The sequence below is a fragment of the Euleptes europaea genome, chromosome 3 (genome assembly GCF_029931775.1).
Source record: "Euleptes europaea isolate rEulEur1 chromosome 3, rEulEur1.hap1, whole genome shotgun sequence".
Lineage (NCBI taxonomy): Eukaryota > Metazoa > Chordata > Lepidosauria > Squamata > Sphaerodactylidae > Euleptes > Euleptes europaea.
The window spans coordinates 110485881-110511800 of NC_079314.1; the positions used below are offsets into that span (position 1 = coordinate 110485881).

The 25920-nt window shown below is 44.1% G+C and overlaps 1 protein-coding gene and 1 non-coding gene across 2 annotated transcripts in view; one reads left to right on the top strand and one right to left on the bottom strand.

The window, feature by feature from the left end:
* LOC130474913 (1-phosphatidylinositol 4,5-bisphosphate phosphodiesterase zeta-1-like) overlaps positions 1-12681 on the bottom strand; it is a 77996-nt gene extending 65315 nt beyond the window's left edge. The window contains exons 1-3 of the mRNA XM_056846604.1: positions 12603-12681; positions 3413-3682; positions 377-513 (exon numbers count right to left, since the gene is read on the bottom strand). Of these exons, the coding sequence (XP_056702582.1) occupies positions 377-513; positions 3413-3682; positions 12603-12681 (486 nt within the window). The remainder of the gene's footprint in view (positions 1-376; positions 514-3412; positions 3683-12602) is intronic.
* TRNAG-GCC (transfer RNA glycine (anticodon GCC)) lies at positions 3782-3853 on the top strand. Its single transcript has one exon. It is a non-coding gene; the product is annotated as a tRNA-Gly (tRNA).
* Positions 12682-25920: the final 13239 nt, after the last annotated feature.

The window sequence follows — 25920 nt, forward strand, 5'->3', positions numbered from 1 at the left end:
TGGACTTCCTTAGTGGTCTCCCATCCAAGTACTAACCAGGCCGACCTTGCTTAGCATGCGAGCTCTGACGAGATCGGGCTAGCCTGGGCCATCCCGGTCAGGGTGTACCACTGCTAAAGGCAGCTAATACTATGTGCAAGGGCCTGCATAGAACTCATTCGTGACACCGGGGGCTTGACAGAGGGTGTTCAATCCTGGGTGAAACTAATGAAAAATGTCCCCATGAGAGGTGGCATGACTTTTCAAACGAGCTGGTAACGTAATCTGGTTATCAGTCCCTCTGTTTATTTGGCATATAGTAAGCTACCCTTTAAAAAGCTACAGCCAACAGATTCCTAATACTTCTAACACTATTCAATATCACCAATGTTCTCACCTTAAAAATGTACTTTACATGAACAGAATCAAAAGGGATGTCAAATTTGGCGAGCAATTCCAAGGTACTTTCAAAATTAATCTTTCCTTTTCTAAACTTGTCATGGATGACGCTTAAAAACCATGTAAAAGAAAAGGCTAGTTAAGGAAACTGGCAACATATGCAAACATTTTGCAGGGTTGTGTTTGTTTGTTTAAATTAAGCTGTTTCACTGATGACAATTCTTACTTATATAGCATCCTCAGTGTATATGGCACTGAAATAAGCAACAGAATAAAAATACAGACCCATGCCCTCACATGCCTGTAATCAAAATTTCCACCATAGGGGGCATGACCAAGAAAGAAAAGCCAGGGGTGGGGGGAAAGTTTCCAAAAAACAAAGTGATGAAAGAGAGAAGCAGGGGAAAATATTCCCCTCCTAAGAGAATGTGTGGGGGACTTGTTTGCGCAACAAACATTCATACTCAAGGATTTATGTACATTGCCCCAAATTCCCTCAACAGGGAACACTGGGTTTTCCCTCCTAGTAAATTGACTTTGGTTAGGGAAGGAGGGCAAGGATGCTTTTATATCCCTTTATAGTCTTTCCTCAGTACCAAATTTTAGATTCTAAACTTGGGGCAGATACTTTTTTGTTCTTCTTTGGGGAGGGCTTGTTTTGTTTTTAATTGCTTACGTTGTAAAATAGTGTTATATTGATGACAAAGTTTAAATTAATAACCAGTTTTTAATTTCGTTATGAGACTGGTATGCAAGCCTTCCCTCTAAAAGAGCTCTAGGCTGAATACATGAGAACACCCCCTTCTCTTCCCAGAATTTAAAATAATATTAATGACTCAGAGCTGGGTAGGTATTGGCTGTTACCGCACTAGGTATTCCCAGCGATGTATTAAGAGTTTGAAAATGTTATAAAAAATACTGTTCGCATTTTCTATGTATTCCCAGCGATGTATTAAGTTTGAAACTGTTATAAAAAATACTGTTCGCACTTTGTTTGGCCCCTTTAGCTGTGAAGATGTCTTCCAACCATTTTTTAGCAGTGGCATCCAAAAACCCTTTTAAAGCGATGTTTTTATAACATTTTCAAACTCTTAATACATCGCTGGGAATACCTAGTGCGGTAACAGCCATTGTCTCACTTGTAATAGAAGGCATTTCCTTGGGCTTTCTAATCTGTTAATTAGGTGTAGACTTTCTTGGGAAGGGGAAATGTAGTTCCCATGTGCCAATGAGATTGTTTCTCCCTCTCTCCATCCTTTGGGAGAAGGGGTGGCTTTTCCCACTACAATTCCTACTCATGTTGCCAACTCTGGGTTGAAAATACCTGTAGATTTTGGGAGCGGAGCATAGGGAAAGCAAGGCTTGGGTTTGGAAGGGACCTCAGCAAGACCACGGTCACACCGCCCGGATAACCTACAAGAACCAATTAACTCTGACCGTGAAAGCCTTCGAAAATAATTTTAAAAAATTTGGGCAAAGGCCATCACACATTGGGATAAACTGGCAAAAATGGATCTTACTATTTTAGATAGTTAGAAGTCTGCCGAAGTCAGGTGAAGGGTCACTTTTAAGGTGGGTGGAGGGTCCAAAAGGGTATTTTTGCTCTGTTGGATTTTATAACTATGCACAACTATACTTGATACTCTTTTGTATTTTCTTTTTGTTTTTTTGTTATTATTGTACTTGTTTGTTTTATAGTATAAAAATAATAAAAATTGACGCTAAAAAAAGTGACCCATCACCTGACTTCCGCAGAAGTCTGCGGAAGTCAGGTGATGGGTCATTTTTAAGGTGGGTGGTCAAAAAGGGTATTTTTGCTCTGTTGGATTTTATAACTATGCACAACTATAAGTGATACTCTTTTGTATTTTTTTTGTTATTATTGTATTTGTTTGTTTTGTTTTATATTATAAAAATAATAAAAATTTACACTAAAAAAAGTGACCCATCACCTGACTTCCGCAGAAGTCTGCAGAAGTCAGGTGACGGGCCACTTTTAAGGTGGGTGGAGGGTCCAAAAGGGTATTTTTGCTCTGTTGGATTTTATAACTATGCACAACTATAATTGATACTTTTGTATTTTCTTTTTATGTTTTTTGTTATTATTGTACTTGTTTGTTTTATATTATAAAAATTATAAAAATTTACACTAGAAAAAGTGACCCATCACCTGACGTCCGCAGAAGTCTGCGGAAGTCAGGTGATGGGTCACTTTTAAGGTGGGTGGTTAAAAAGGGTATTTTTGCTGTTGGATTTTATAACTATGCACAACTATAAGTGATACTCTTTTGTATTTTTTTGTTGTTATTGTATTTGTTTGTTTTGTTTTATATTATAAAAATAATAAAAATTTACACTAAAAAAAGTGACCCATCACCTGACTTCCGCAGAAGTCTGCATAAGTCAGGTGACGGGCCACTTTTAAGGTGGGTGGAGGGTCCAAAAGGCTATTTTTGCTCTGTTGGATTTTATAACTGTGTACAACTAGAATTGATGTTCTTTTGTATTTTCTTTTTATGTTTTTTTGTTATTATTGTACTTGTTTGTTTTGCTTTATATTATAAAAGTAATAAAAATTTACACTAAAAAAAGTGACCCATCACCTGACTTCCGCAGAAGTCTGGGTCACTTTTAAAGTGGGCGGAGGGTCAAAAAGGGTATTTTTGCTCTGTTGGATTTTATAACTATGCACAACTATAATTGATATTCTTTTGTATTTTCTTTTTATGTTTTTTTTTGTTATTATTGTATTTGTTTTGTATTGTATTATAAAAAATAATAAAAATTTACACTAAAAAAAAAGGATTGCATTGCGGGATGGGAAGGGCGGGGCCGCCTCCCTCGCCCTCCCAGCCTCCCCATTTCCCAGCCGGCTTGCAGGAAGGATATCTGGTTTCCATGGCGACTGCTCTTCGTGGCCTTCCCGGGCCTGCTCCTCCCTCCTCGGCGCGCGGGTCCCTGCAAGCCCCGGCGTCGCGTGGCGTCGCTCCCCGCGGGCCCGCCAGGGGTGAGGGGGGTTCCTGCCCCCCCTCACAGCCGGCCTTCGCGCCCCCCGACCTCCGGACCGCGACGCGGGAAGCGGCCACGAGGCCGAGAGGCGCGCGGCGAAGGGGGCGTGGCCCGCGAACGCGCGGCCGGCACGCGGGCCCTGTGGCGTCACAAAGCGCCGCCCCCGGCCAACGGTCCCCGCGCGAGCCTCGCCCGCCTGACGGGCAGCTCCCGGCGCCAACCGGGAGGGCGGGGAGCGCTGTAGCCCCGCCTACCCACTCACTCCCCTTCTCATCCTCTTTCAAAATTGCTGCCCCTTAAAGCGAGGGGATATGGGGGGGGGGGTAAAGGGTCCATCCTCCCTACGAAGTGGCGCCCAAAAACCCATACTGGATAATGGGAGCAATACTGGGGAGGGGCTGTGGCTCAGTGGTAGAGCCTCTGCTTGCCATGCAGAAGGTCCCAGGTTCAATCCCCGGCATCTCCAGTTAAAGGAACTCGCCAATCAGGTGATGCAAAAGGCCTGGGACCCTGCAGAGCCATGGAGAGGGGCCCTGGCTCAGTGGTAGAGCCTCTGCAGAAGGTCCCAGGTTCAATCCCCGGCATCTCCAGTTATAGGGACTAGGCAAATAGGTGATGCAAAAGGCATGGGACCCTGGAGAGCCATGGAGAGGGGCCCTGGCTCAGTGGTAGAGCCTCTGCTTGGCATGCAGAAGGTCCCAGGTTCAGTCCCCGGCATCTCCAGTTAAAGGGACTAGGCAAGTGGGTGATGGGAAAGACCAAGGGTACTGGTCGATGGACCAAGGGTACTGATTCAGTAGAAGGCAGCTTCATGTGTTCGATCCTAAAGAATCCCAGTGCTATTCAATGGGGCTTACTCTCAGGAAGGCGTCAGTGTGATTGCAGCCATAACAACAGGGCTATAAGTCCAGTAAAATAAATAAATAAATAGCATGCATCTAAGCTAAGGTTGCCAACCTCCAGGTGGGGCCTGGAGACCTCCTGGAATTCCACCCGATTTCCATGCTACAGAGGTCGGTTTCCCTGCAGAGAATGGCTGCTTTGGAGGATGCACTCTGTAGGACCATATTCCACTGAGGTCGTTCTCCTCCCCAAACTCTGCCGTCCCTAGATTTCCAGGAATTTCCCAACCTGGAGTTGGCAACCCTAAGCTAAACAGCCAAAGGGGTTGCAACCACAGGGTGTCTAGGTGAAAGGGTGCCTCTAAACTCTGTTGCCTTTATTCTGAGATGTATTGACGGAAGCATTATTATTATTATTAGGGTTGCCAACCTCCAGGTAGTAGCTGGAGATCTGCTATTACAGCCGAGATCAGTTCAGCTGGAGAAAATGGCCACTTTGCCAATTGGACTCTATGGCATTGAAGTCCCTCCCCAAACCCCGCCCTCCTCAGGCTCCGCCCCCAAAACCTCCCACCGGTGGCGAAGAGGGACCTGGCAACCCTAAGGATTATTATCATCATTATCAGTATCATCATCATCAGAAATTTTAAAGATTGAATTCAAACTTTTATTTGTTTATTTTATATGAGCCTCCTTGGAAGGTTTGGGGAAGGCAGCATTTTTAACAACTAATGTGTCATAAATTGGGTTGCCAGGTCCCGGTTGGGAAATACCTGGAGTTTTGAGGGGTGGAGCCTGAGGAGTGCGGGATTTGGGGAGGGGAGGGACTTCAATGCCGTAGAGTCCAATTGCCAAAGCGGCCATTTTCCCCCCAGTAAACTGATCTCTGTCGCCTAGAGATCAGTAGTAATAGTGGGAGATCTCCAGCCGCCACCTGGAGATTTGGAAATTAGCACAGAAACGAAAGATGTAACAAAGTGCAAAAGATATATTAATATGCTACACAATTATACAATGAAATAGACTATAACACTCTTAACAACTATATCTATCCTAAACTAAAGTGCAATGAATCACCATAATTGACATGAAGCTCACAATGGTACGAAGTTCAAAGTCTCCATACATCTTTCATTTCTGTGCTAATTTCCAAATCTCCGTGATACTGGCACAGTTGTGTCTATTTTTCCAGCAGCCCCCTGGAGGTTGGCAACCCTCGTCACAAAGCTGTGTGTTTTTGGCTGCAACAGGCTAATGTGGCATTCCTCTCCGGGTGTCAGTGTTGCCTGATCAGTTTGGGATAGCAGTTTCACCGCTTTAAATTTCTTTTACTCAAATCAGAGAGAGATGCTCCTTGAAGCCTTTTTTTTTTTTTCCCTTCTCACAGCAGCCTCAGGAAAGAGTCACCTTCTTGAAAAAATTCTTATCTCATCTCTTGTTGCAGCAACCACAGGCAAAGCACTGCCCCTCCTCCCCCCACCGAAAGACAATACTGCTAAAAGGCCAACTGAGTATCACATAATAGTGAAAGAGCTTTTGAGTTTCACAGAATGCTTCTTCAGATGAGATTCTACACACTAGGACAAGGGGTGGGGGAGATGCTGATACTGACAGGCAGTCTGTAATATGTGACAGTTTTAAGATGGGACTTCAGGAGGATCCAAGTTTAGTTTATACTTAAGAGCTTCCCAAAGCATACCGGGCTGAGGAAGTAGTGGTAGTTCTCCCTTTGTTTTGGAGTAGACCTGCTTAGGATTGCTCCCCAACATGCTTTGCCGTATGGGGGCATTTTCGCTTTTTTATTTTAAACATGCTTTTCCCTTTCCTTTCGGCAGCCGGGAAGCTTCTAAGGAGGAGGCACGGCAGTGCCGGTCCAGCCGCTGTGGATCTGCACCACACACACACCCTTTCAGGAATGGGCTGCCCAACTTGGAAAGCCTAAGTTTGAATCCTGCTTGATATGAACCCTTCTGGATCATCTTGGAACAGTCCTTTGCTATCAACCTTCCTTTCTGGGTTTATTTGAGAGGAGAAATGAGAAATAAGTATGCTAGAATACAAATAACTAAGGACTAGGAGTCATCTTATGAACGACAATATTGCAGTCAGATTTAATTGCACAGTCTGAGGAAGCAAGTCAATGTGAAACAAGTATATACCGGAATCTTGTAATATCTACGTGCAAATATCATTGTCTGTGATGCACAGCACCAGCAACTCATAAATCCAACTCTAGCTTATACAGCAGATGAGAGATCCAGGCTAGCTAGCCGATCCAGCAAGCGGTATTTCAGCTACGTGATCGGCTAGCACCAACCAGCTGATCGCAACTCCATGTGCATCTTTCCATTGCAACAGGGCAATTTTTGCTTGAACATAACATTAACCATCCCTCCGGAACGCTTCACTTATTACCAACAGTGTTTTCTGATTCCAGGATCACCGTGAACTGAATTGACAACCAAAGATAGGTTACTGAATGTGAAAAGTTGGTAACTTGTATACACATTGATGTTTATGTTGTAATTACAATAGTGAATATATTTGTAATTATCAGTGGCTGTGTACTGAGTATTATTTCCTTTAGGATAGAATACAAATAACAGCATGTTGGCCGGTAATCAAACCCGGTATCTCATAACTGTCACTATATTGACTTCATGTATATTGTGTGTTAATATCTACTTAATTACTGTAAACCATGTGTACGGTACACTTGTATCTCTTATCCTATATCAACTATACAAAGACTGAATAGTTAGAATGTGCTTCTCTATCACCACAGCTATACTTAATCGCTCAGTTACAGTTCGGTATCACTATCATGCCTTTTTTGGTTTGCTTTGGACATAGCAACGTTGGGAACAACACTATTTGGCAATCTTGCCATTGAAACAACGTATAAGAACTCGTTAAGCAATTTGGACACTGTTTGATGTTTATATGGCTGTGGTGATAGAGGAGCATATTCTAACTATTCAGTCTTTGTATAGTTGATATAGGATCAGAGATGTAAGTGTACTGTACACATGGTTTATAGTAATTAAGTAGATATTAAAACACAATACATGTAGGGTTGCCAGGTCCCTCTTCGCCACCGGCAGGAGGTTTTTGGGGTGGAGCCTGAGGAGGGTGGGGTTTGGGGAGGGGAGGGACTTCAATGCCATAGAGTCCAATGGCCAAAGCGGCCATTTTCTCCAGGGCAACTGATCTAACAAACTGTATTGCGGCATAAGCTTTTGTGATTCAGAGCTCATTTAATCAGTTGTGTGAAATGTACACCCATTGCAAGGCAATCATATTTATCATGCTTTTAATGGGGTATATAAATATTTTCATAAATAAATGCTTCAGTATAAATGTATTTGCTGTGGATGTGGACATACACTTCATGTGTCTGATAAAATAAGCTCTTTGTCATGAAAACTTATCCTGGAATAACTACCTAGTCTTTAATGTTCCATTGGACTTCTGCTTAATTTTGCCGCAACAAACTAAGGCTGTAATCCTAAAAACATTTTCTTGAGAATAAGCACATTAAATAACATGGGATTTGCTTTTGAGTAGACCTATTTAGGATTGCTCCCTAACATGGCTACACCTCTAAAGTTGCAGGAGATAAGGTACTGGACTGAGATCCGGGAGATGCTGATTCTTGTCCAGTTTAGTCATAAATCTCACTGGGTAATCTTGGTCCAGTCATTCTCTCCTAGCCTGATCTACCTTACAGGGTTGTTGTGAGGTAAAATGGAGGAGAGCAGCAAGATGTGTTCTGGCCTAAACTCCTTGGAGAAAGGATGGAATAAATAAGCTTTCTATGAAAAAGAACCCTGTTTTTTATTAATTCTCTTGTGTGTGTTCACAGCTCCCAGGCAGGACTGCTCTTTTTTTCTCTTCTCAGCTATCGAGCGTATTGTTAGAACAAACTCTGTCAATAATAGCATATTTCTTTTAGAGGATTTTGCTAAGAAGGAAGCACAGACATGAAAGCAGAAGATGACTTTGCAAGACCTTCCTTTAAATGTCTACTCTCTAGGACTGCACATAACAAGAAACATAATGAAATTTTCATATGCTCTGGGGTTCAGTGCCCTATTGTGTAACATGCCCAGAAGGGCACATGTGCCCACAAGCTGCTGACTAAATTTGTGAAATAAAGCAGAATAGAAACCGACTAATATTGGATACGGAATCTGATCCTGTACTTTGCAAGAGAACCATTTTTTCTAGCGTAATATTAAATTCAATAACAGAAAAGAATCACAGAAAATTGAGAAGCAGCTAAATTGTTTAGAGCAGGGATGGGGAACGTCCGGCCCAGGGGCCATATGCGGCCCCCGAGGACATTTTCAGTGGCCCTCAGGAGCTCCAGGGCCCAGCACTGCGCGGCCCTCCCCGAGGGTGTTCCTGGGGCCACGGCGCCCTTTGGACCTCCTCTCATCGACTGTTGGTCGGCGAGAGGAGGGGGAAGGGAGGGATGCTTCCCCCAAGGCTGCCCCCCACAGTCGTGGCATGCAGGAACACCGCGGCACACTAAGCCCCTCTCGCCGCCTGTCAAGCGGTGAGGGGTGGGGAGAGGCCAGTGGCTCCCGGCGGCAGAACATGTGCACGGGAGCCGATCGGGCTTGGAGGGCCTTTTGTAGACTCGGGGTGGGGGGGGTGCGAGGGTGTGAAGGCTGGGGCCCGGTTGCACGGGGCTGCTTGTGCTGCCGTGTGTGTGTGAGAGGGGGGGGGAAAGGCTTTTCTCTCTTTTTTTCTGTCACTCTTTCTCGTTTCTCCCCCTCTCCCTCGTCTCTTTCTTTGTCTATCTCCGTCCGTCCTTTTCTCCCCCTCCATTTCTCTGTTTTCCTTCCTTCCTCCCTTCCTTCCCTGAGGATCGGCTGCGGGCTGCGCCCAACTGGCACCTTGTTTGCTCGGGGCCCACCGCTGGCTGCCCTCCCTCCTGGGAGGGGGGAGCAGGGATGCCCTCCAGGCCTTCTCTGCGTGGCTTCCCCTGTGGTTGCCAACCTCCAGGTGGTGGCTGGAGACCTGGCAACCCTAGCCTCTCCCCCCCCCCACGCCGGGAGATCTACACCTGGTTATGGCCCCCGAATGATGTTATAAATGAGCAAATGGCCCTTGGCAGGAAAAAAGTTCCCCACTCCTGGTTTAGAGTGAAATGTTCAGAGGATTTTTTAAATATTCTTCCAGGCTGAAAGTCTCCGAGTACATAAGAAAAAATTCCAGTATATTCTATAAAATATATCATTTTCCTCATTTGACTATCTTTTTGTTAACCAAAACACTTCAAGAACATGATTTAAAACATCTAATCCAGACCATGATTGCCCACTCCGTTTACTGGATCGTGTAATTTATCTGGCATCTGAGAAGAGCTCTTTCAGAAGGCAAGTTACAGAGGATGAAACAACCTTCTCCCCCTACAATCCCCATAAGTGGAGCCATTTAGCAAGACCCTATGTGTGTGTAAAGTGCCATCAAATCACAGGCAACTTCCGGTGACTCTTGGTGGGGTTTTCAAGGCAAGAGACGAACAGAGGTGGTTTGCCATTGCCTGGTCCAGTGTAGTGACCCTGGACTTCCTTGCTGGTCTCCCATCCAAGTGCTAACCAGGACCATCCCTGTTTACCTTCTGAGATCTGATGAGATAGAGCTAGCCTGGGCCATCCGGATCTCGGCTCACCAAGGCCCTGGTTCTGACCAAATTGGGACCATTTGCCTTGCTTCTTTCCGTTAAAAAAGAACCACAACAACCATGCTGTGCAGAACACAGCTTACAGCTAGAACTTAATATACAGCAGGGACTAAGGAAGTAGTTTTAGAGGGGGACACCCTAGCTGAAAGGGTGAGTTGTTTTACAGATAGCAGGTGTTGGTGCGAGGCTCTCTCAGTGCTTTCTCAATATACTCCTGGGTGACAGCTAGAGTTGCTTGTATCCTATGAGGGAACGTCATATTGTAAACTTGTCTGAGCAACTATATGAATTGGATATCCTATTATTGGAATCATTAATGTGAAAAGACACATATGGTTGCTATTTGTATCCTGGAAAAGGATTAAGAATTGCATGAAGAAAGATTGAAGCTATATCAGCTTATATTGGAAAATAAACAACATAGATGATTGTAATACAGAAACGGGACTGAGGAAGAATTCAAAGAATTGAAACATCGTATCCCAGTTTACTTTTCTGCTCATTGAAGACTTCAACCTCGGAGTGAATTGTAACTGTACTTGTATATTGCCACTATCTGGCATTTCAATTGGCTGAATGCAACTTGTTATTGTGAATACAGATTTGTTATAATGTGCTATCAGTAGCATTTTCCAGCTATTTTCTGTACTTTCTTTCTAACCTTGGGTATAGGTACAGAGGTGTTTATTTGGATTGCTTAACCTCTAGGTGGTGGCTGGAGATCTCCTGCTATTACTACTGATCTCTGGGCGATAGAGGTCAGTTGCCTTGTAGAAAATGGCCGCTTTGGCAATTGAACTTTATGGCATTGAAGTCCCTCCCCTCCCCAAACCCCACCCTCCTCAGGCTCCTCCCCCAAAACCTCTCGCCGGTGGCAAAGAGGGACCTGGCAACCCTAGTGGCAGCTTCCACTCATCAAACCACAGCCCACTTAGAGTGGCATCATGCCAACAGATTAGTTCAGCGTCTTCCTTTTCCAGAGCTTTTTCAGCAGTGGCTCCTGTGTGGTGGGATAGATTTCTTGTGCAAATTAGGAAGATCCCGCCACATTCTTAGCATTTTAATGGCAGTGTAAGGCAAATTATTTTGACTGAGTTTTAAGGAGATAATGGTTTTCCTGCTGCCTGAGCTTGCTTTAATCAGTTTTATGAGTCGGTTTTAATTGTAGATGACAAGGGAAGGCCAAAATTTTTTGGGAAACTCTGGTCTACACTTTATCCCCGGCAAGCTAGGTACTCATTTTACCAACCTTGGAAGGATGGAAGGCTGTGTCAACCTTGAGCCAACTATCTGAAACCAACTTCCATCGGGATCGAACTCAGCTTGTGAGCAAAGCTTTGACTGCAGTACTGCAGTTTACCACTCTGCGCTACGGGGCAGAAGAAAGACGGCTATTAAATGCAATCTACAAAACAGCTTGAAGGTCTTCAGTAATGTTTCTGAAGTTGTAACTCTCTTATCTTGTTAAGAGGTCAAAGATTTCCAAGGGAGGCTGACCTTTCATTCATGCATCTGACATTGATGGTTCAAGTGAGGTAAGCAAGAGCATTTCCGCATGATCAGTCAAAGCATGGAATTTGAAAACTAGAATACTCCTCTGCACTGGGAGAAACTGACCTTAACCTTTTCGTATTTCTTATCACACATGCAGCCGGATCTCTTGCACTGCAAGATTGAGTCATTTCAATTTCTCCTACCTGCCTCAGCCTCTCACTACCCTAAGGTGGAAAAATGTTTTGTTTTACTGATTGGAAACGAGCTGCAAGTTGAACGAAGACAGGGAGTGGGGATTTTGTTAACATTTTGTAACTCAGCTCTTTGCTTTTTCATCTCTGCAGAAAGTTTTAAGATGAGCAGTATGTCTGTCTTTGTTACAGACTTTTATCAAGTGATTGTGTTGATCTCCAGCATATGCATGCCCTGCAGGCCAGCACCAACTTTGCTTCTCTGGATTTTTCCATTCCTCTGCGAAGCTAAACTCACAAGGCATGTTTCCTATGTGGACACGATCACATTGACCCCTAGTGTTTTTTTGTTTTGTTTTTTTGTTTTTTAAACTGTTTATTTACCAATGTATAGTTGAACAAAGGGCAAGCAGGCTTAATTTCAAAATACTATAAAACAGTAAACAACAAAATCAAATAACAATGGAAACTGCAGCAAAACACACACAAAGTAAGCCTACAGCAACAGGAAAAGAAAAAAAAACCTTAAAGGGCAGGAGCCCTACAACAGCCAGACACTACAATTGATTTTATGGTTAAAAAAATCCAAAAAAATTCGGCTCTGGCCCCGGGGTAGGGGGAGACAGGCAATCCACAAGGAAGGTTCCAGCATGAAATGGACTGACACTACCGATGAACCATAGCGCTTCCAGAGCTCATGCAAACGCACAGTCAGAATAATCAAATGGTCAGAACCCACAAACCATGGTCGAGTAGTCGGAACCCACAAGTGCTGTATCCACTCTGCTCTCTTATGGTGTGGGATTCACTACAAAATTCAGGGACTCCTTTCCTCTAAACCTTCAGCACCCACTCCCACATCCAGGTGAACAGACAGGAACAGTAGTTGTCATTCCAGAGGCCATCAGGAAAAGTATGGACAACAGAATTCAGGGAGAGGAAGGGATTCCAGAGCTGCTCTCTAATCAATGTTGGTCCAGACTTTAGCCTTACGATCTAACAAGTCCTGCAGATGCTTAGAGATCATCTCCACCTCCTCCTCTCCAATCTCTTCCTCGTCAATCTCTTCCATATGGTTTATTTCCTCATGTGGAGCCTCAAGTTGACATTTAAGAATTTCACTGAGTTGGTTCTCTAGATCAGTGGTTCCCAACCTTTTTTTGACCAGGGACCACTAGGACTTTTTTGTTCAGTGCAGAACCCCAAGGTTCAAAATAAAAATTCCGAGAATTTGAAAATAAACTTTAATCATAACTGTTAGTTAAACATTAAACTTAGAATAATATTTGAATATATATATATTATAATAGAGAACTTTTAATTGAAAATATTAATTTATTATGGGTTTATAACTTTGTTTCGCGGACCTTAATTTAGTTCTCGCAGACCCCTGGGGTCCACGGACCCCCGGTTGGGAAACAGTGCTCTAGATGGTCCGGTAAGCCAATGTTTTCTAACACCTGATTAGAATTCGTCTGGAAATTGACCCCTAGTGTTAAGGAAGCAGGGGGAAGATTTCAGATTTCATTAGCTGGGGTGGGGGAGAGATCTGTGTTTGAGGAGGAAGATTCTCAGCAATTGTACAGGCTCATCCTTAGAAATATTCACGATTAAATTGCAAAAAAAAGGAGCGTATTTTGCGTTTCTTGTTTATATCTCAGAAGAACTATAACCGTGCTGTCAAAACAAGCAATGCCTTTAAGACGCAGCCTTGGTACGTAGCTCAATTTAATTGTTTATAACAGTCGTTCAGTGCTTAGAACAACAAGCTGGTGAATCCTAAAGAATAATCACACATGAGCTCCAGGGTGCAACTACGCATCAAATGTAGCTCCATGGTTATTACTTTGTTTAGGATTTTGTTGTTTATACAATACAGCCGCTGGGGTTAGAATATGAGGTCGGTCAGCAGGAGAAGAGTGGAAACTTTGAGGCCTTTTATGCATGGGAGGTTTTGCCTTGGATTTGCCGCTGTCTAGATGCACATTTTCCCCATCTGAATTATCAAAACTCTGCATGGGGGCTTACTTTTGAGTTTAGAGAATTTGGATGGGGGAAATGTGCATCTAGATAGCGGCAAATCCAAAGCAAAGCCTCCCATGCATAAATGGCCTTTGTTAACCAATTTAGCCAATTTGCCTCTTGCCATTTTCTTCTGAAAATTGTCAAACCACTCCCCACCCACCCCCAGGCCATCCAGGCTGGGGGAAAACAAAGAGGACAACTTTGCAAACATAAACTAGGACCAGTCAAAAGAACATAAGAAATAGGGTTGCCAACCACCAGGTACTAGCTGGAGATCTCCTGCTGTTACAACTGATTTCCAGCAGTTAGAGATCATTTCACCTGGAGAAAATTGAAGTCCCTCCCCTCCCCAAGCCCCGCCCTCCTCAGGCTCCACCCAAAAAAACCTCCCACCGGTGGCAAAGAGGGACCTGGCGATCCTAATAAGAAAAGCCATGTTGGATCAGATCAAGGTCCATCAAGTCCAGAAGTCTGTTCACACAGTGGCCAACCAGGTGCCTCTAGGAAGCCCACAAACCAGATGTCTACAGCAGCAGCATCCTGTCTGTGTTCCAAAGCACCTAATATAAGAGGCATGCTCCTCTGTTCCTGGAAAGACTAGGTATGCATCATGACCAATATCCATTTTTACTAGTAGCCATTGGTAGCCCTCTCCTCCACGAACATGTCCACTCCCTTCTTAAAGTCGTCCAAGTTAGTACCCATCACGACATCCTGGTACAGGGGAATCTTGCACCTCCAACATGTGCACAGTTTTCTAGTGCAGGGACTGCCCTGTTCTTTTCAATGACAGACCATGCTCCACACGTGCAATACAAAATGCCTCTGTACATAAAGCATTTTCCCCATGGAAGAGAACAGAAAGCTTTTCGTACATCCAGACAGACCTTTTGCGCCGAAAAGCATGGCCTTGATCCTGCTCTCCCAGAACTCTATGTACCAGTCAGAGCTGCTAAGTGCATTCTGAAGCCACTTTAAACGGGGTTGAAATGGGAACAGCGAGTAGGCAGCGAAACATAAAGTAAAAGGGAACATAAATATTTAGGAGCATCCGTCCGTTTCCACTTCACGTCTTGGAGAAGACTTGCAGAAGGAAGACAGCCTTGCCCTTACAGTTGCTGAGATCCTTGCAAAGGATGCTGGGCAAGAGGGACATTGTTTTGATTGAGCGAGTCACTTCTTACGGTTCTACACAATAGTGCATACTCAAGGCCACTTAATACTAATCAGTTACGTCTTAAAGAGAGACTAGGTATGGCATTCTGCTTCATAATTACAAACACATCAGTTAGGGTTACCAACTCTGGGTTGGGAACTGCCTGCAAATTTGGTAGATGGAGCGTTGGGTTTAGAGAGGGGAGGGGACCTTGGCAGGTTACAATGTCATATAGAGTCTACCCTCTAACGCAGCCATTTTCTCCAGAGGAACAGATTGATGTTGTCTGAAGATCAGGCCCCACCTGGAGGCTGGCTACCCTAACATCAGTAGCCTATGGGAATTTTAGTACAGAATAAACAGGCTATACACCATTGAACATGGAAATGGGATGACTGTTAAATCTGGTGTTGGTCTGTGGTTCAAAAGCAAACAAAAGGGAACTGTAATTCCTTAGGTGGGGCTAGCAATGTCCATACTTAATGATTTGGCTGCCTCCAACGACAAGACAGCTTTGATATGCAGGGCAAGGTCTCGATGCAGAATGTAAGAGACAGCACAGAGATAGAAAAGCTAGGGAAACAAGTGCCCCTTAGTTTCCAGTTTAACTTGGAAAATCCATCTCTGCCTGATCTGCCAGTTGGGCTCGACTCCAGTAGCAAGAGAAAAGGAAGAAAAGATGGTGGCTGGAGCCAGCCATGACTGGTCATGCACAGTAACCTTACTGTAAACTATTGCTGGTAAAGCAACCTTGTCACTATGCCTATGATAATGAAGCTCTTATTTTATTCAATTGTTTCATTTATATCCAGCCTTTCCCCCCCAGCAGGGACCCAAAGCAGCTTACACCAGTGATGGCGAACCTTTTAGAGACCGAGTGCCCAAACTGCAACCCAAAACCCACTTATTTATCGCCAAGTGCCAATACGGCAATTTAACCTGAATACTGAGGTTTTAGTTTAGAAAAAAAACAACTCATACTATCACATATTTTGTGTTAAAAGAAAAACACAATAACAGAGCTTTCAATGAAACAAAAACTTTTTATTGAAAGGTAAAAGTTTGCGTTTGGCATGCATCTCTCCAGGACTCGTCCTCTGCTCAGCCACCGGACATTATTGTACATAAGTAAACAATTGTACTGTGCCTGAACCTCCTCAAGAAGTGCTTGAAACTGTTGACAATTCAGAGCACGAGCCATGATGTAATTCACCATTTTTGTGACATCTTTGAGGACATCGTCAAATTTTTTGAACAATTAATGTGATTTTTGCTGTTGTGTGCATGCTGATAATTGTCTACCCTTGGCTCATACTTTGTAAGTTTGAGAGCAACACATGCAGCACTCAGGTCATCTGTTAGCCTGTTTCTGGTGTCAGATTTGATGTAATTCAAAGCTGAAAACAGCTGCTCACAAGCTTAAGATGATCCAAACAAAGTAAGGAAAGCAATCCCAAGTAGGGCTGTCGATTCGGTTTGTCCGAACTGAAAAAAGCCGAATTTTCCCTGATTCGCGGGTTTTCAGTTCGGATGCAACTGAACTCAAAAAAGGCAGGAAAACGACGGGGCGAATTCAGCGAGTTAGGCACGATCGCCAGATAAATTCGGCGAATCCAGGTGCTCCGAAGCAACAGCATAACCGTCACTTAGTAAGCAGCATTCTCCTGGGGCCAATGGTGGCCAAGCTGGGTCTTCTCCTGGCCAATCAGTCACAGTTGAGTGTGTGAGCCCAGCTGCTGTGCGGCCCAAGGAGACAAAGAGTTTGTGTGAGAGAGAGATCCCCGTGGGGGGGAATGCGTTCCGTGGCTTGGGGGGCATTTTTGGGGGTAGAGGTTCCAAACTTTCAGTGTAAGTTAAGAGGGCCCATCTTGCAAGAACCCCCAAGTTTTGTAAAGATTGGATCAGGGGGGCCTGACTTATGGGGTCTCCCCTTTTCCCTATTGCAGGGGTGACCAATCTTTTGGCTTCCCTCGGCCACATTGGAAGAAAAATTGTCTTGGGCTGCAAATAAAATACATTTACACTAACGATAGCTGATTCATAATGTTTTAAGTAAGTTTACAATTTTGTGTTGGGCCGCATTCATAGCCGTCCTGGGCCGCATGCGGCCCGGGGGCCGCAGTTTGGACAAGCCTGTCCTATTGGGATGAATGGGAATCAGCTGATCCCATAAGTCAGGGGCCCCTGATCCAATCTTAACCAAACTTGGGGGAAAGCTGTGAGTGTGCTGAAAATGGAATAAAGATGCACATTAGGGGGGACCCATTCCGGGCCCCATAAGTGCCCCCCCGATCCAATCTTTACAAAACTTGGGGGTTCTTGCAAGAAGGGTCCCCTCAAGCTATGCTGAAAGTTTTAAGGCTCTACCCCAAAAAATGCCCCCCATAGCCGCAAAAAGTCGTGAATGTGGTTTTTATGACTTTATTCAGCCGAATTTTTTCCCCGAACTCAAATCTCGCACCGAATTCCATGGATCCGAAGGGGGGGAGTTCAGACTTCAGCATTTCACGGATCAAAACGGGCTGGATTTTGCCAAATCTGGATTTTACCGAATTTTTTTTTCAACAGCCACACTTTAAGGATTTCATTTTCAGAACTAACTGTGCTGTCCTTTGGCATCCCTTCTATCTTCTCAAGTGTTTCACGCAGGTCATAGAGCTTTCTTGAAATTCTATTTCAGATAGAGCTTTCTTGAAATTCTATTAGCTCCATTTCCAGATTTTCTAAATCTAACCAGTATAGGCAGGAAAGATCAAGTTCTTCAAATTTGGCTTTATCTGGAGAAGTAAGAAAACACAAGGTTGTCTCCATGTTACGGAACTGTAAAAATCTGTTACTAAAATTCACCTTTGCAGCTGCTACAATGCTAGAAAATTCCTTGTAGATTTCCTGATGGATTGTAGGATTGTCTGCAAATGTTGTAGAATTTTCTAAATGCTTTTTTAGACGGGCGGGACCCCAGACAAACTGAAGACGGGTGGGGGGCCCTACAAACAGCTGAGCTGCCCCGCAGCTCAGCTGAGAGGGGGGGTGGCAAGGTGCTCAGCCTGACTCCCGGTCCAAACTGAAGACGGGCGGGGCCCCGACAAACAGCTGAGCTGCCCTGCAGCTCAGCTGAGAGGGGGCATGGCAAGGTGATGGGCCACAGCCTCCCGGTCCAAACTGAAGATGGGCGGGGCACCCCAACAAACAGCTGAGCTACAGTGGCAGCTCAGCTGAGAGAGAGGGAGGGGCTTGCCCTGGGTGCAAGGAGAGGGAGGGCACCAGTGCAGGCTTGGGGAGCATGGGCTTGGGGAGAAGGAGCACTGCCCTCAGCGCCCTCACCACGGCAACACGGCACAGCCCTAGGCAGATGAGACGGGTCCACGCATGCCCACAGAGAGGGCTCGGCGTGCCGGCTGCAGCACGCGTGCCATAGGTTCGCCAACACGGGCTTACACAATTCTCCTCTCCTCCATTTTATCCTTACAGCAATCATGTGAGGTAGGTAAGGCTGAGTACGTGGCTGGCCCAAGGTCACCTACCAAGCTTCTGTGGCAGAGTGTGGATGTGAACCTGAGTCTCCAAGATACATGTCCGACACTTTAACCACTACACCACGCTGGCTCTCAGATTTCCATTATCCAGATCTGGATCCCAAATTATATAAATTCTCCATGTGGGCATAACTCAGTGTTTTGTTTTTTTAAAAAGCATAAATAAATAGCACTATTTCGGTCTAAATATTCAACATTTAAAATGTTCCCCCCAAAGGGGGGGAAGAAGAAGAAGAAGAAGAAGAAGAAGAAGAAGAAGAAGAAGAAGAAGAAGAAGAAGAAGAAGAGGAGGAGGAGGAGGAGGAGGAGGAGGAGGAGGAGGAGGAGGAGGAGGTTTTTATATGCCGACTTTCTCTTTCTTTAAGGACTCTCATACCGGCTTACAATCGCCTTCTCTTCCTCTCCCCACAACATGCACCTAGGTGGGGCTGAGAGAGTTCAGAGAGAACTGTGACTGGCCCAAGGTCACCCACTGGCTTCATGTGTAGGAGTGGGGATACAAACCCTGTTCACCAGATTAGCCTCCACCGCTCATGTGGAGGAGTGGGGAATCAAATCCGGTTCTCCAAATTAGAATCCACCACACTTAACCACTACACCATATATAAACGACGGTGTTTGTTTCATATATTTTTTGCCTTGTTAGAGTAGAAGGAAGTAATAGCGATTTTTTTTTAACATTCAAAGTTAATTTTCATGCCTGCGGATTTAATTTATGATCTTGAAAGAGATGGCTCGGAATCACAGCGGGCACTTTCATTGTGCTTGAAAACAGTGTATTTTGAGATGAGAGCATATGGTGAAAATGGAATTCTTGTCTAAAAGACAACTTCATCTTAGTTGAAAAGCTGCCTTCGGCAAATTCTGACAGTGCTAAGCAAGCCAAATAAGTTATTGTCTCCATAATTTCTGCAGTACTCGCTCTGTTGTACACCATCCACAGGTACCATGTGTTGCTATGTCAATCCAATGGTTAATACTCTTTTGCCTTGTTCCCCTTTTACTGTTGGACAGCCATGGTGATAATAAAAAATGAACTGTAATTGAGAAGTAATTTACCTTAAAAGAAGATGTAGGTCATCGTTGACAGGGACGTTCTGTACTGTAGTAGTGCTTGCATTGTAAACCTCCTGAGGAATTAGGCCCATAAAGTTGGAAGGGAGGGGAAAGGCAGATATTAACTTCATTTCTAGATCATGAAGGTGAGTCAAGCTGAGTCAGGGTTTCAGTTAAGGTTGCCACGGTTAGGAAATTCCTGACGATTTGGGGATGGAGCATGGAGAAGGCCTGGTTTGGAGAGGGGAGAGGTCTTAGCAGGGTATAACTCCATGGAGCCCATCCTCCAAAGCGGCCATTTTCTCCTCGGGAACTGATCTCTGTCGACTAGATCAGTTGTAATTCTGGGAGATCTCCAAACCATACCTAGAGGTTTGCAACCATAGTTTCACCCAAGCTGGAATTTAGCTCCAGAACCTTTTTTTAAGGATCATGTGTGCAGCAATAATAAAGAATATCTCTGATCATACGCAGATTGTCTTTTTCTTACCATCAAATAACCCCAGTTATCCCCCACAGATGGGAGACTATAGGCGTGGGCTTCTAGCCAGAGGGTGTGATCTGGGGGAGGGGTCACAATGAAGGGATAGAGCCCCTGCTTTGCATACAGAAGAAACCATGACTGTGAGGTTAAAAAAAAAGCGTCAGACAGTAGAAGTGGGAAAGACCATTTAGTTATTTGTTTAGAATAATTATAGGCCTTTTTTTCCCATCCTCTCAGAATTCAAATAAATAAATAAAAAGAAGCCCATATAATATAAATTATGGCTTGGATCCTGTAGTAAGCCTCCACTGGTGGTGGAATGTTCCGTCAAGCCACAGCTGACTAATGGCGATCCCATAAGGTTTTCAAGGCACGAGATAAACAGAGGTGGCTTACCATTGCCTGCCTCTGCATAGCAACCCTGAATTTCTTTGGGGTCTCTCATCCAACCGGCGCTGACCCTACTACGCTTCCGAGATCTGACGAGATTGGGTTAACCTGGTGGTGGGGGGTCTACTAGTGGAAAACCTGTTTTGTTTTCCACTAGTAGACCCCCCCCCCCAGGTTAACCCAATCTCGTCAGATCTCGGAAGCGAAGTAGGGTCAACGCCGGTCCAATGGAACCTTAAAAGCTAACCTTCATTCCGCTATGAGCTTCGCCCTCCCATCAGTGGAAATTAACCATGGGAGCCAACCAAAAGCTTTTAGAAGTGAGCAGTCTCCAGCACAATTAAACAGAATTGGACATGTTAAATACAGTGGAAGCATGTCCCAGGACTATCCATTCCATCATGAAACATTTTCAGAATTTACAAACTGAAACCCCTTTTGGAAAGGGGACATCTCCAGCAATCAGTAAGCCTTGTAAGAACAGTGTCGCACAAACTTCCCTTGGAGAAACACTCCAGTGATGCTCCACTCACTATTGCTTTTGAGCAGACCACCCATCATACTTTAGGCAATGAAGGCACCTGGAGAAGGACCTCCAGTGATAATCTGGCAGTGTAATCCTATTCAGAGTTATTCCATGCAGTTATTTTGTGCAGAGTTATTCTAGTCTAGATCCACTGAAATCAATGGGTTTAGACTGAAGAAAATCTGCACAGGATTGCACCGTTAGCGCCTCAGTGGTTCCGTGTGAAGAGCTGCCATCAATCCAAGTAGACATTGCTGAGCACGATGGAGATAGCTGTCAACCTCCAGGTGGGGCCTGACTAGGGTTGCCAACCTCCAGGGGGTGGCTGGAGATCTCCTGTTATTACCACTGATCTCCAGCCAACAGAGATCAGTTCCCCTGAATTTAAAAAATTACTGGTTTGGAGGGTGGACTTGATGGACTCATACCGTGCTGAGCTCCTTCTCCTTCCCAGACTCCACCTTCCCCAGGCTCCACCCCCAGATCTCCATGAATTTCCCAGTCTGGAGTGGGCAACCTAATCAATGGACCAATGATCTCTCCATTATATCAGCTTCACGTTTATTTATTTTATTATCACAGTCCTGTGATTAGTTTTTTTTTAAATTATTTCTATACTGCCTCGAAGGCATATGTTCATCACTTATGAACTGTAGCAGGTGTCATCAGTAACAGATCAAACTGGGTGGCGTCAGGCATGATAAAATACTTGCTTCTCCTTTCAACTATTACAAAATAAAACCCCAATTGTGGCTGCTTTTCCTGGTTAAAAGGTTGCATGTTTTTAAAAGATCCGTGTGTTTTTTACACAGAAAAATAATTTTCAAATAAAACTTCTATAAGCAATATGTTATATAAAAATGCAATATTCTGTGCTATTTTGATTTGTGAGGGTCCCCCCCCCCGCCATTTAACCAGTTCCAAAATCCGTTTCCCCACTCCTTGACTCTTTTAATCCATTCTTAATTACCCACTTGCTGTGCTTTGCTATCTTATAAAGCACAGTTTGGTTTAAAAACAAAATCTGCCACCTAATGACATGCTTTCGATCCCTCTCAAAAGACAGGAATTAACTTTCTTTAAACACGTTAAAAAAAACACATTTTTTAGGTGGGTAGCCGTGTTGTTCTGCAGTGGAAGAGTAAGATTCGAGTCCAGCAGCAAGATTTCCAGGCTATAGCTTTTGAGAGTCAAAGCTCCCTTTTTCAGCTACCACATAAAATAGGGTTGCCAACCTCCAGGTACTACCAGTCACAAACATCTATGCTGCAACAGCAAAGCTAGAACAATATAAGTCGGACTAGGAGAAATATGGCTGAACCCACAGAGGTCTGTTCCTAAGATTCTATCATCCATTGTCATTCTGGAGTACTGATATGCAGCACATACAACGGATCGCTGATGAAGTATATCGAAACGCTGGAATTATCTAGAATTTGCATCCCGCTCCATTGGATTCTGCCCCAATATACTACAGTGGACTCGCCTACTCTATCTATTGTGAACTGCACAAGGAGTCATAGCGTTTTCACACTGTTTCTTGGACACTTCAATACTTAGGGATATATAGGATCAGATGGTTATTTGTATGTTTGTTCTCTCACCTTTACTCTACTGTAACTGGTATTGTTTATATGCTGTTTTGTGCTTGTGAATACATTTTTGTTTAGTGTTGGGCTTTTGTGCTGCCTTATATTGTTCTAACCTCCAGGTTCTAGCTGGAGATCTCCTGCTATTACAACTGATCTCCAGCCGATAGAGATCAGTTTGCCTGGAGTAAATGGCTGCTTTGGCCATTGGGCTCTATGGCACAGAAATCCCTCCCCTCTACAAACCCCCTCCTCCTCTGTGGTGAGCCCCTGAGGGGTTTCTGGAGCTCAGTTTGGTCCCAGCGTGTCTGGCCAAATTAATCTACCTGCCTCTTTTGTTTGTCAGCACTCTACCATCTTCACAGGGTGTATTTTTTTGTGGGGGGGAGTACCCAGGCCAAAAAGGTTGCTTGCCCCTGAGGTCAGTGACAGCCCATTCCTGAGCTGCCGGCGTGCAGGGACGGCGGAGAAGAGGCACAGCCACGCCTCCTCCTAAGCTGTTTCCCACACGGCGCCAAAAAAAGCCTTTAAAAGGGGCTAAAATCCCCATTGAAAACAGCGAGGCTGCGCCTGCTAAAAAGCAAAACTTTCTTTTATCGGCACTGAATCTATTACCAATCAGCTTAATTGGGTGACCCCAAGTTCTGAGCATCATGAGAAAAGGAGGGGAAAATAATTCCCCTCTAGGCGCTTTCCGATATCAGTTTTGGCCAGAGGCATTTATTGCCAATGGTAACTCTGCACCTGGCGTTTGTTTTAATCACTCCACTGACAAAAGGGAAATAAAATCTCTTTTTTATGATACCAAACAGCCACTGGCTTCATTTTCCAGACTGGTACACCACTTTGCATTTGTTAGACAGCAACATCTCGTATTTATTCTCAAATTGATTTTTTTAATGTCTCGGTAATGAAATGTTGGTTAAGGTGAGGAAAATAACAACAGAAATGGCTGCTGTTCTTTTAATATCGTTTATCTGTTATGTTGTTTCCAAACCTTTAACAAAACATTGTAATGTGCAGTGCTTTCCAAATGCCAAGGGGTGTTTATTGGAAATGTCTTGCAGCTTGAATTTTCTAATTGGTCTCGCAGGAAAAAAAAAGTTTCAGAGTATTGTAAAGAAAGTTAAAACTCCCAGTATCTTCTTGGCAACGGTAGATTTGACACTCTGTTTTCAGCATTGGTCAATGGATATTTCCAATACATTATGTTGGAATAAAGTTGCCAATTTTCAGGCGGGGCTCGAAGATCTCCCAGAATTACTGCAAAGATCAGTTCCCCTGGGGGAAATGGTGGCTTTGATGGATGGAGTCCATGGCATTAAACCAGTGGTTCCCCAACTTTTCGGGCCACAGCCCCCTTCGTTCCACAAACTTAACCCCAGCGCCCCCTACCCTATCCTATAAAAAGCATTCTTCAAAATAGGGGTTTGTATGACACACTGAAGAAGATAACAATAAAATTTCAAAACAGGAACAACGAATTGCACATCTATTCTGAATCAAATTAAAACTTTTTAGTTGCAATTTATTCAACAAAACTGATGAACTTGATCCAGTGGTACCAGCTCTTCAAAGCCTGGGAAAAAATTCTGATGGTTTCCACCAAATTTGCCAGCATGGTGCCATCGCTTGATCTGTTGTAAATTAGTGAACAACATAGTTGAAGGGGCCCACCTCTAGCGCCCCCTGCTGCCCTCTTGCCTCTTACAGCCTTCCTAGATAATCCCACCGCCCCCCAAGGGGTGGTACTGCCCACTCTGAGAACCACTGCATTAAACCCTGCTGCAGTCCCTCCCCATCTCAAACCCTGACATCCCTTGGGTCCACCCCTAAATCTCCAGCAGAGTTGGCAATAGGGCAGGGTTTGAAGATGGGAGGGACTTCAATGGTTTAGAATGCCTTAGAGTCCACTTTCCTAAATGGCAATTTTCTCCAGGGGAACTGATCTCTGTTGCCTGAAGATCAGTTGTTATAGCGGGAGATCTCCAGCCACCACCTGGAGTAGGGTTGCCAACCTCCAGGTACTAGCTGGAGATCTCCTGCTATTACAACTGATCGCCAGCCAATAGAGATCAGTTCACCTGGAGAAAATGGTTGCTTTGTCCATTGGACTCTATGGCATTGACATCCCACCCCTCCCCAAACCCTGCCCCCCTCAGGCTCTGCCCCCAAAACCTCCCGCCGGTGGCGAAGAGGGACCTGGCAACCCTAACCTGGAGGCTGGCAACTCTATTTAAAGTATACCCAGCAAGAGTAACATTTATGCATGGGAGAGGCTTTTAATGGACGGGTTCCACCCTTTTTCTGTTTTTAGGGTTTGACTCTAGCCTGAGGAATGTTTTATGACCACTGCTGAATGTTGTTTTTATGTCCCGGCTTGTTTTTGTGCTGTGGTTTTTATGTCTTGTTTATTTGGCCTCAACAACACGGTGCAGTTCATATAGCTACTGAGACTCCTTCATAACTCATCCAGGGTGATTAACACGTATCTGTGTTTACATACAGAATGCATTGGAGTTAAATGAAAAGCACTAAAGGGCATTGAAGTGCATTGGATGGAAAATGACTTTTCTTCCTTTTTATTAGGAATATCCTGGTTAAAGGAATGCCGCCACTTAAAAGGGGACCTAAAATACTGTGGTAAGGGGGGGATGGGGTCCATTAATAACCTAGTAAAATAATAATTTCATCAGCTTCCTATACATAACTTCATTACAGTCTTGGGATTTATTCTCATGTTTAATTCCTAAGATTAGAACATCGGAGAAAATGCTCCTGAAGGGATCATCCGTCTTCAAAATTGTACTCATAATCTTTTGTTCATTTCTTCCTTAAATTCAGAATCTTCATTTTCATCTTTAGTACTACTTCATCATCATAGGGATGATAACGTATGAAGCGTACCTACTGTTTTCCTGAAAATTAACTCTTATTTCAAGGAGTGATGTATGATTATAACCTGAGAGTATCTCACAATGTCTCAGAATTAATGAGGTCCTCGAGAAAGCACCACGTAATCCACATTAGAATGAAAACAGAACTGTACAAAATTGGGGAAGAAAGTAATCCAGAGCAAAAGATGGTGAAGCAACAAGCTCTTAAATATTTAAAGCAACTAGTAAAAATACGAGGGAATAATGAAAAGTCCAATAAAGGAACCCCCATTAAAACTCCTGCCCCCATTTTACTGTCAACCGAATTCAAGAACTGTATTTCTTAAAAGGCCTCACATTTACATCTTGTGCTTAATTATATTCTCGTTAGGCAGCAGGTTTGAAAAGCACAGCTTATTTCTGGTATTTATGATTCACTCTTGCATAGTTAATAAATTAATGCCTAAAGTACATCTGGACCAGAAAGTCAGTCACTGCCTTGTTGTTCATTAGTTCTGCCAGTCCATAAAATACACATGATAGCTCGAGGTGTTGTGTGCATTTGGAGACATGCCTTTTTCTCCTGTAGCATTGGGACGCATGTTGCAAACACCGTTGGCTGTGCTTTCTTGAATAATTAGCCTGCCAATGTACTTTGGACAGGGCCCTTTGC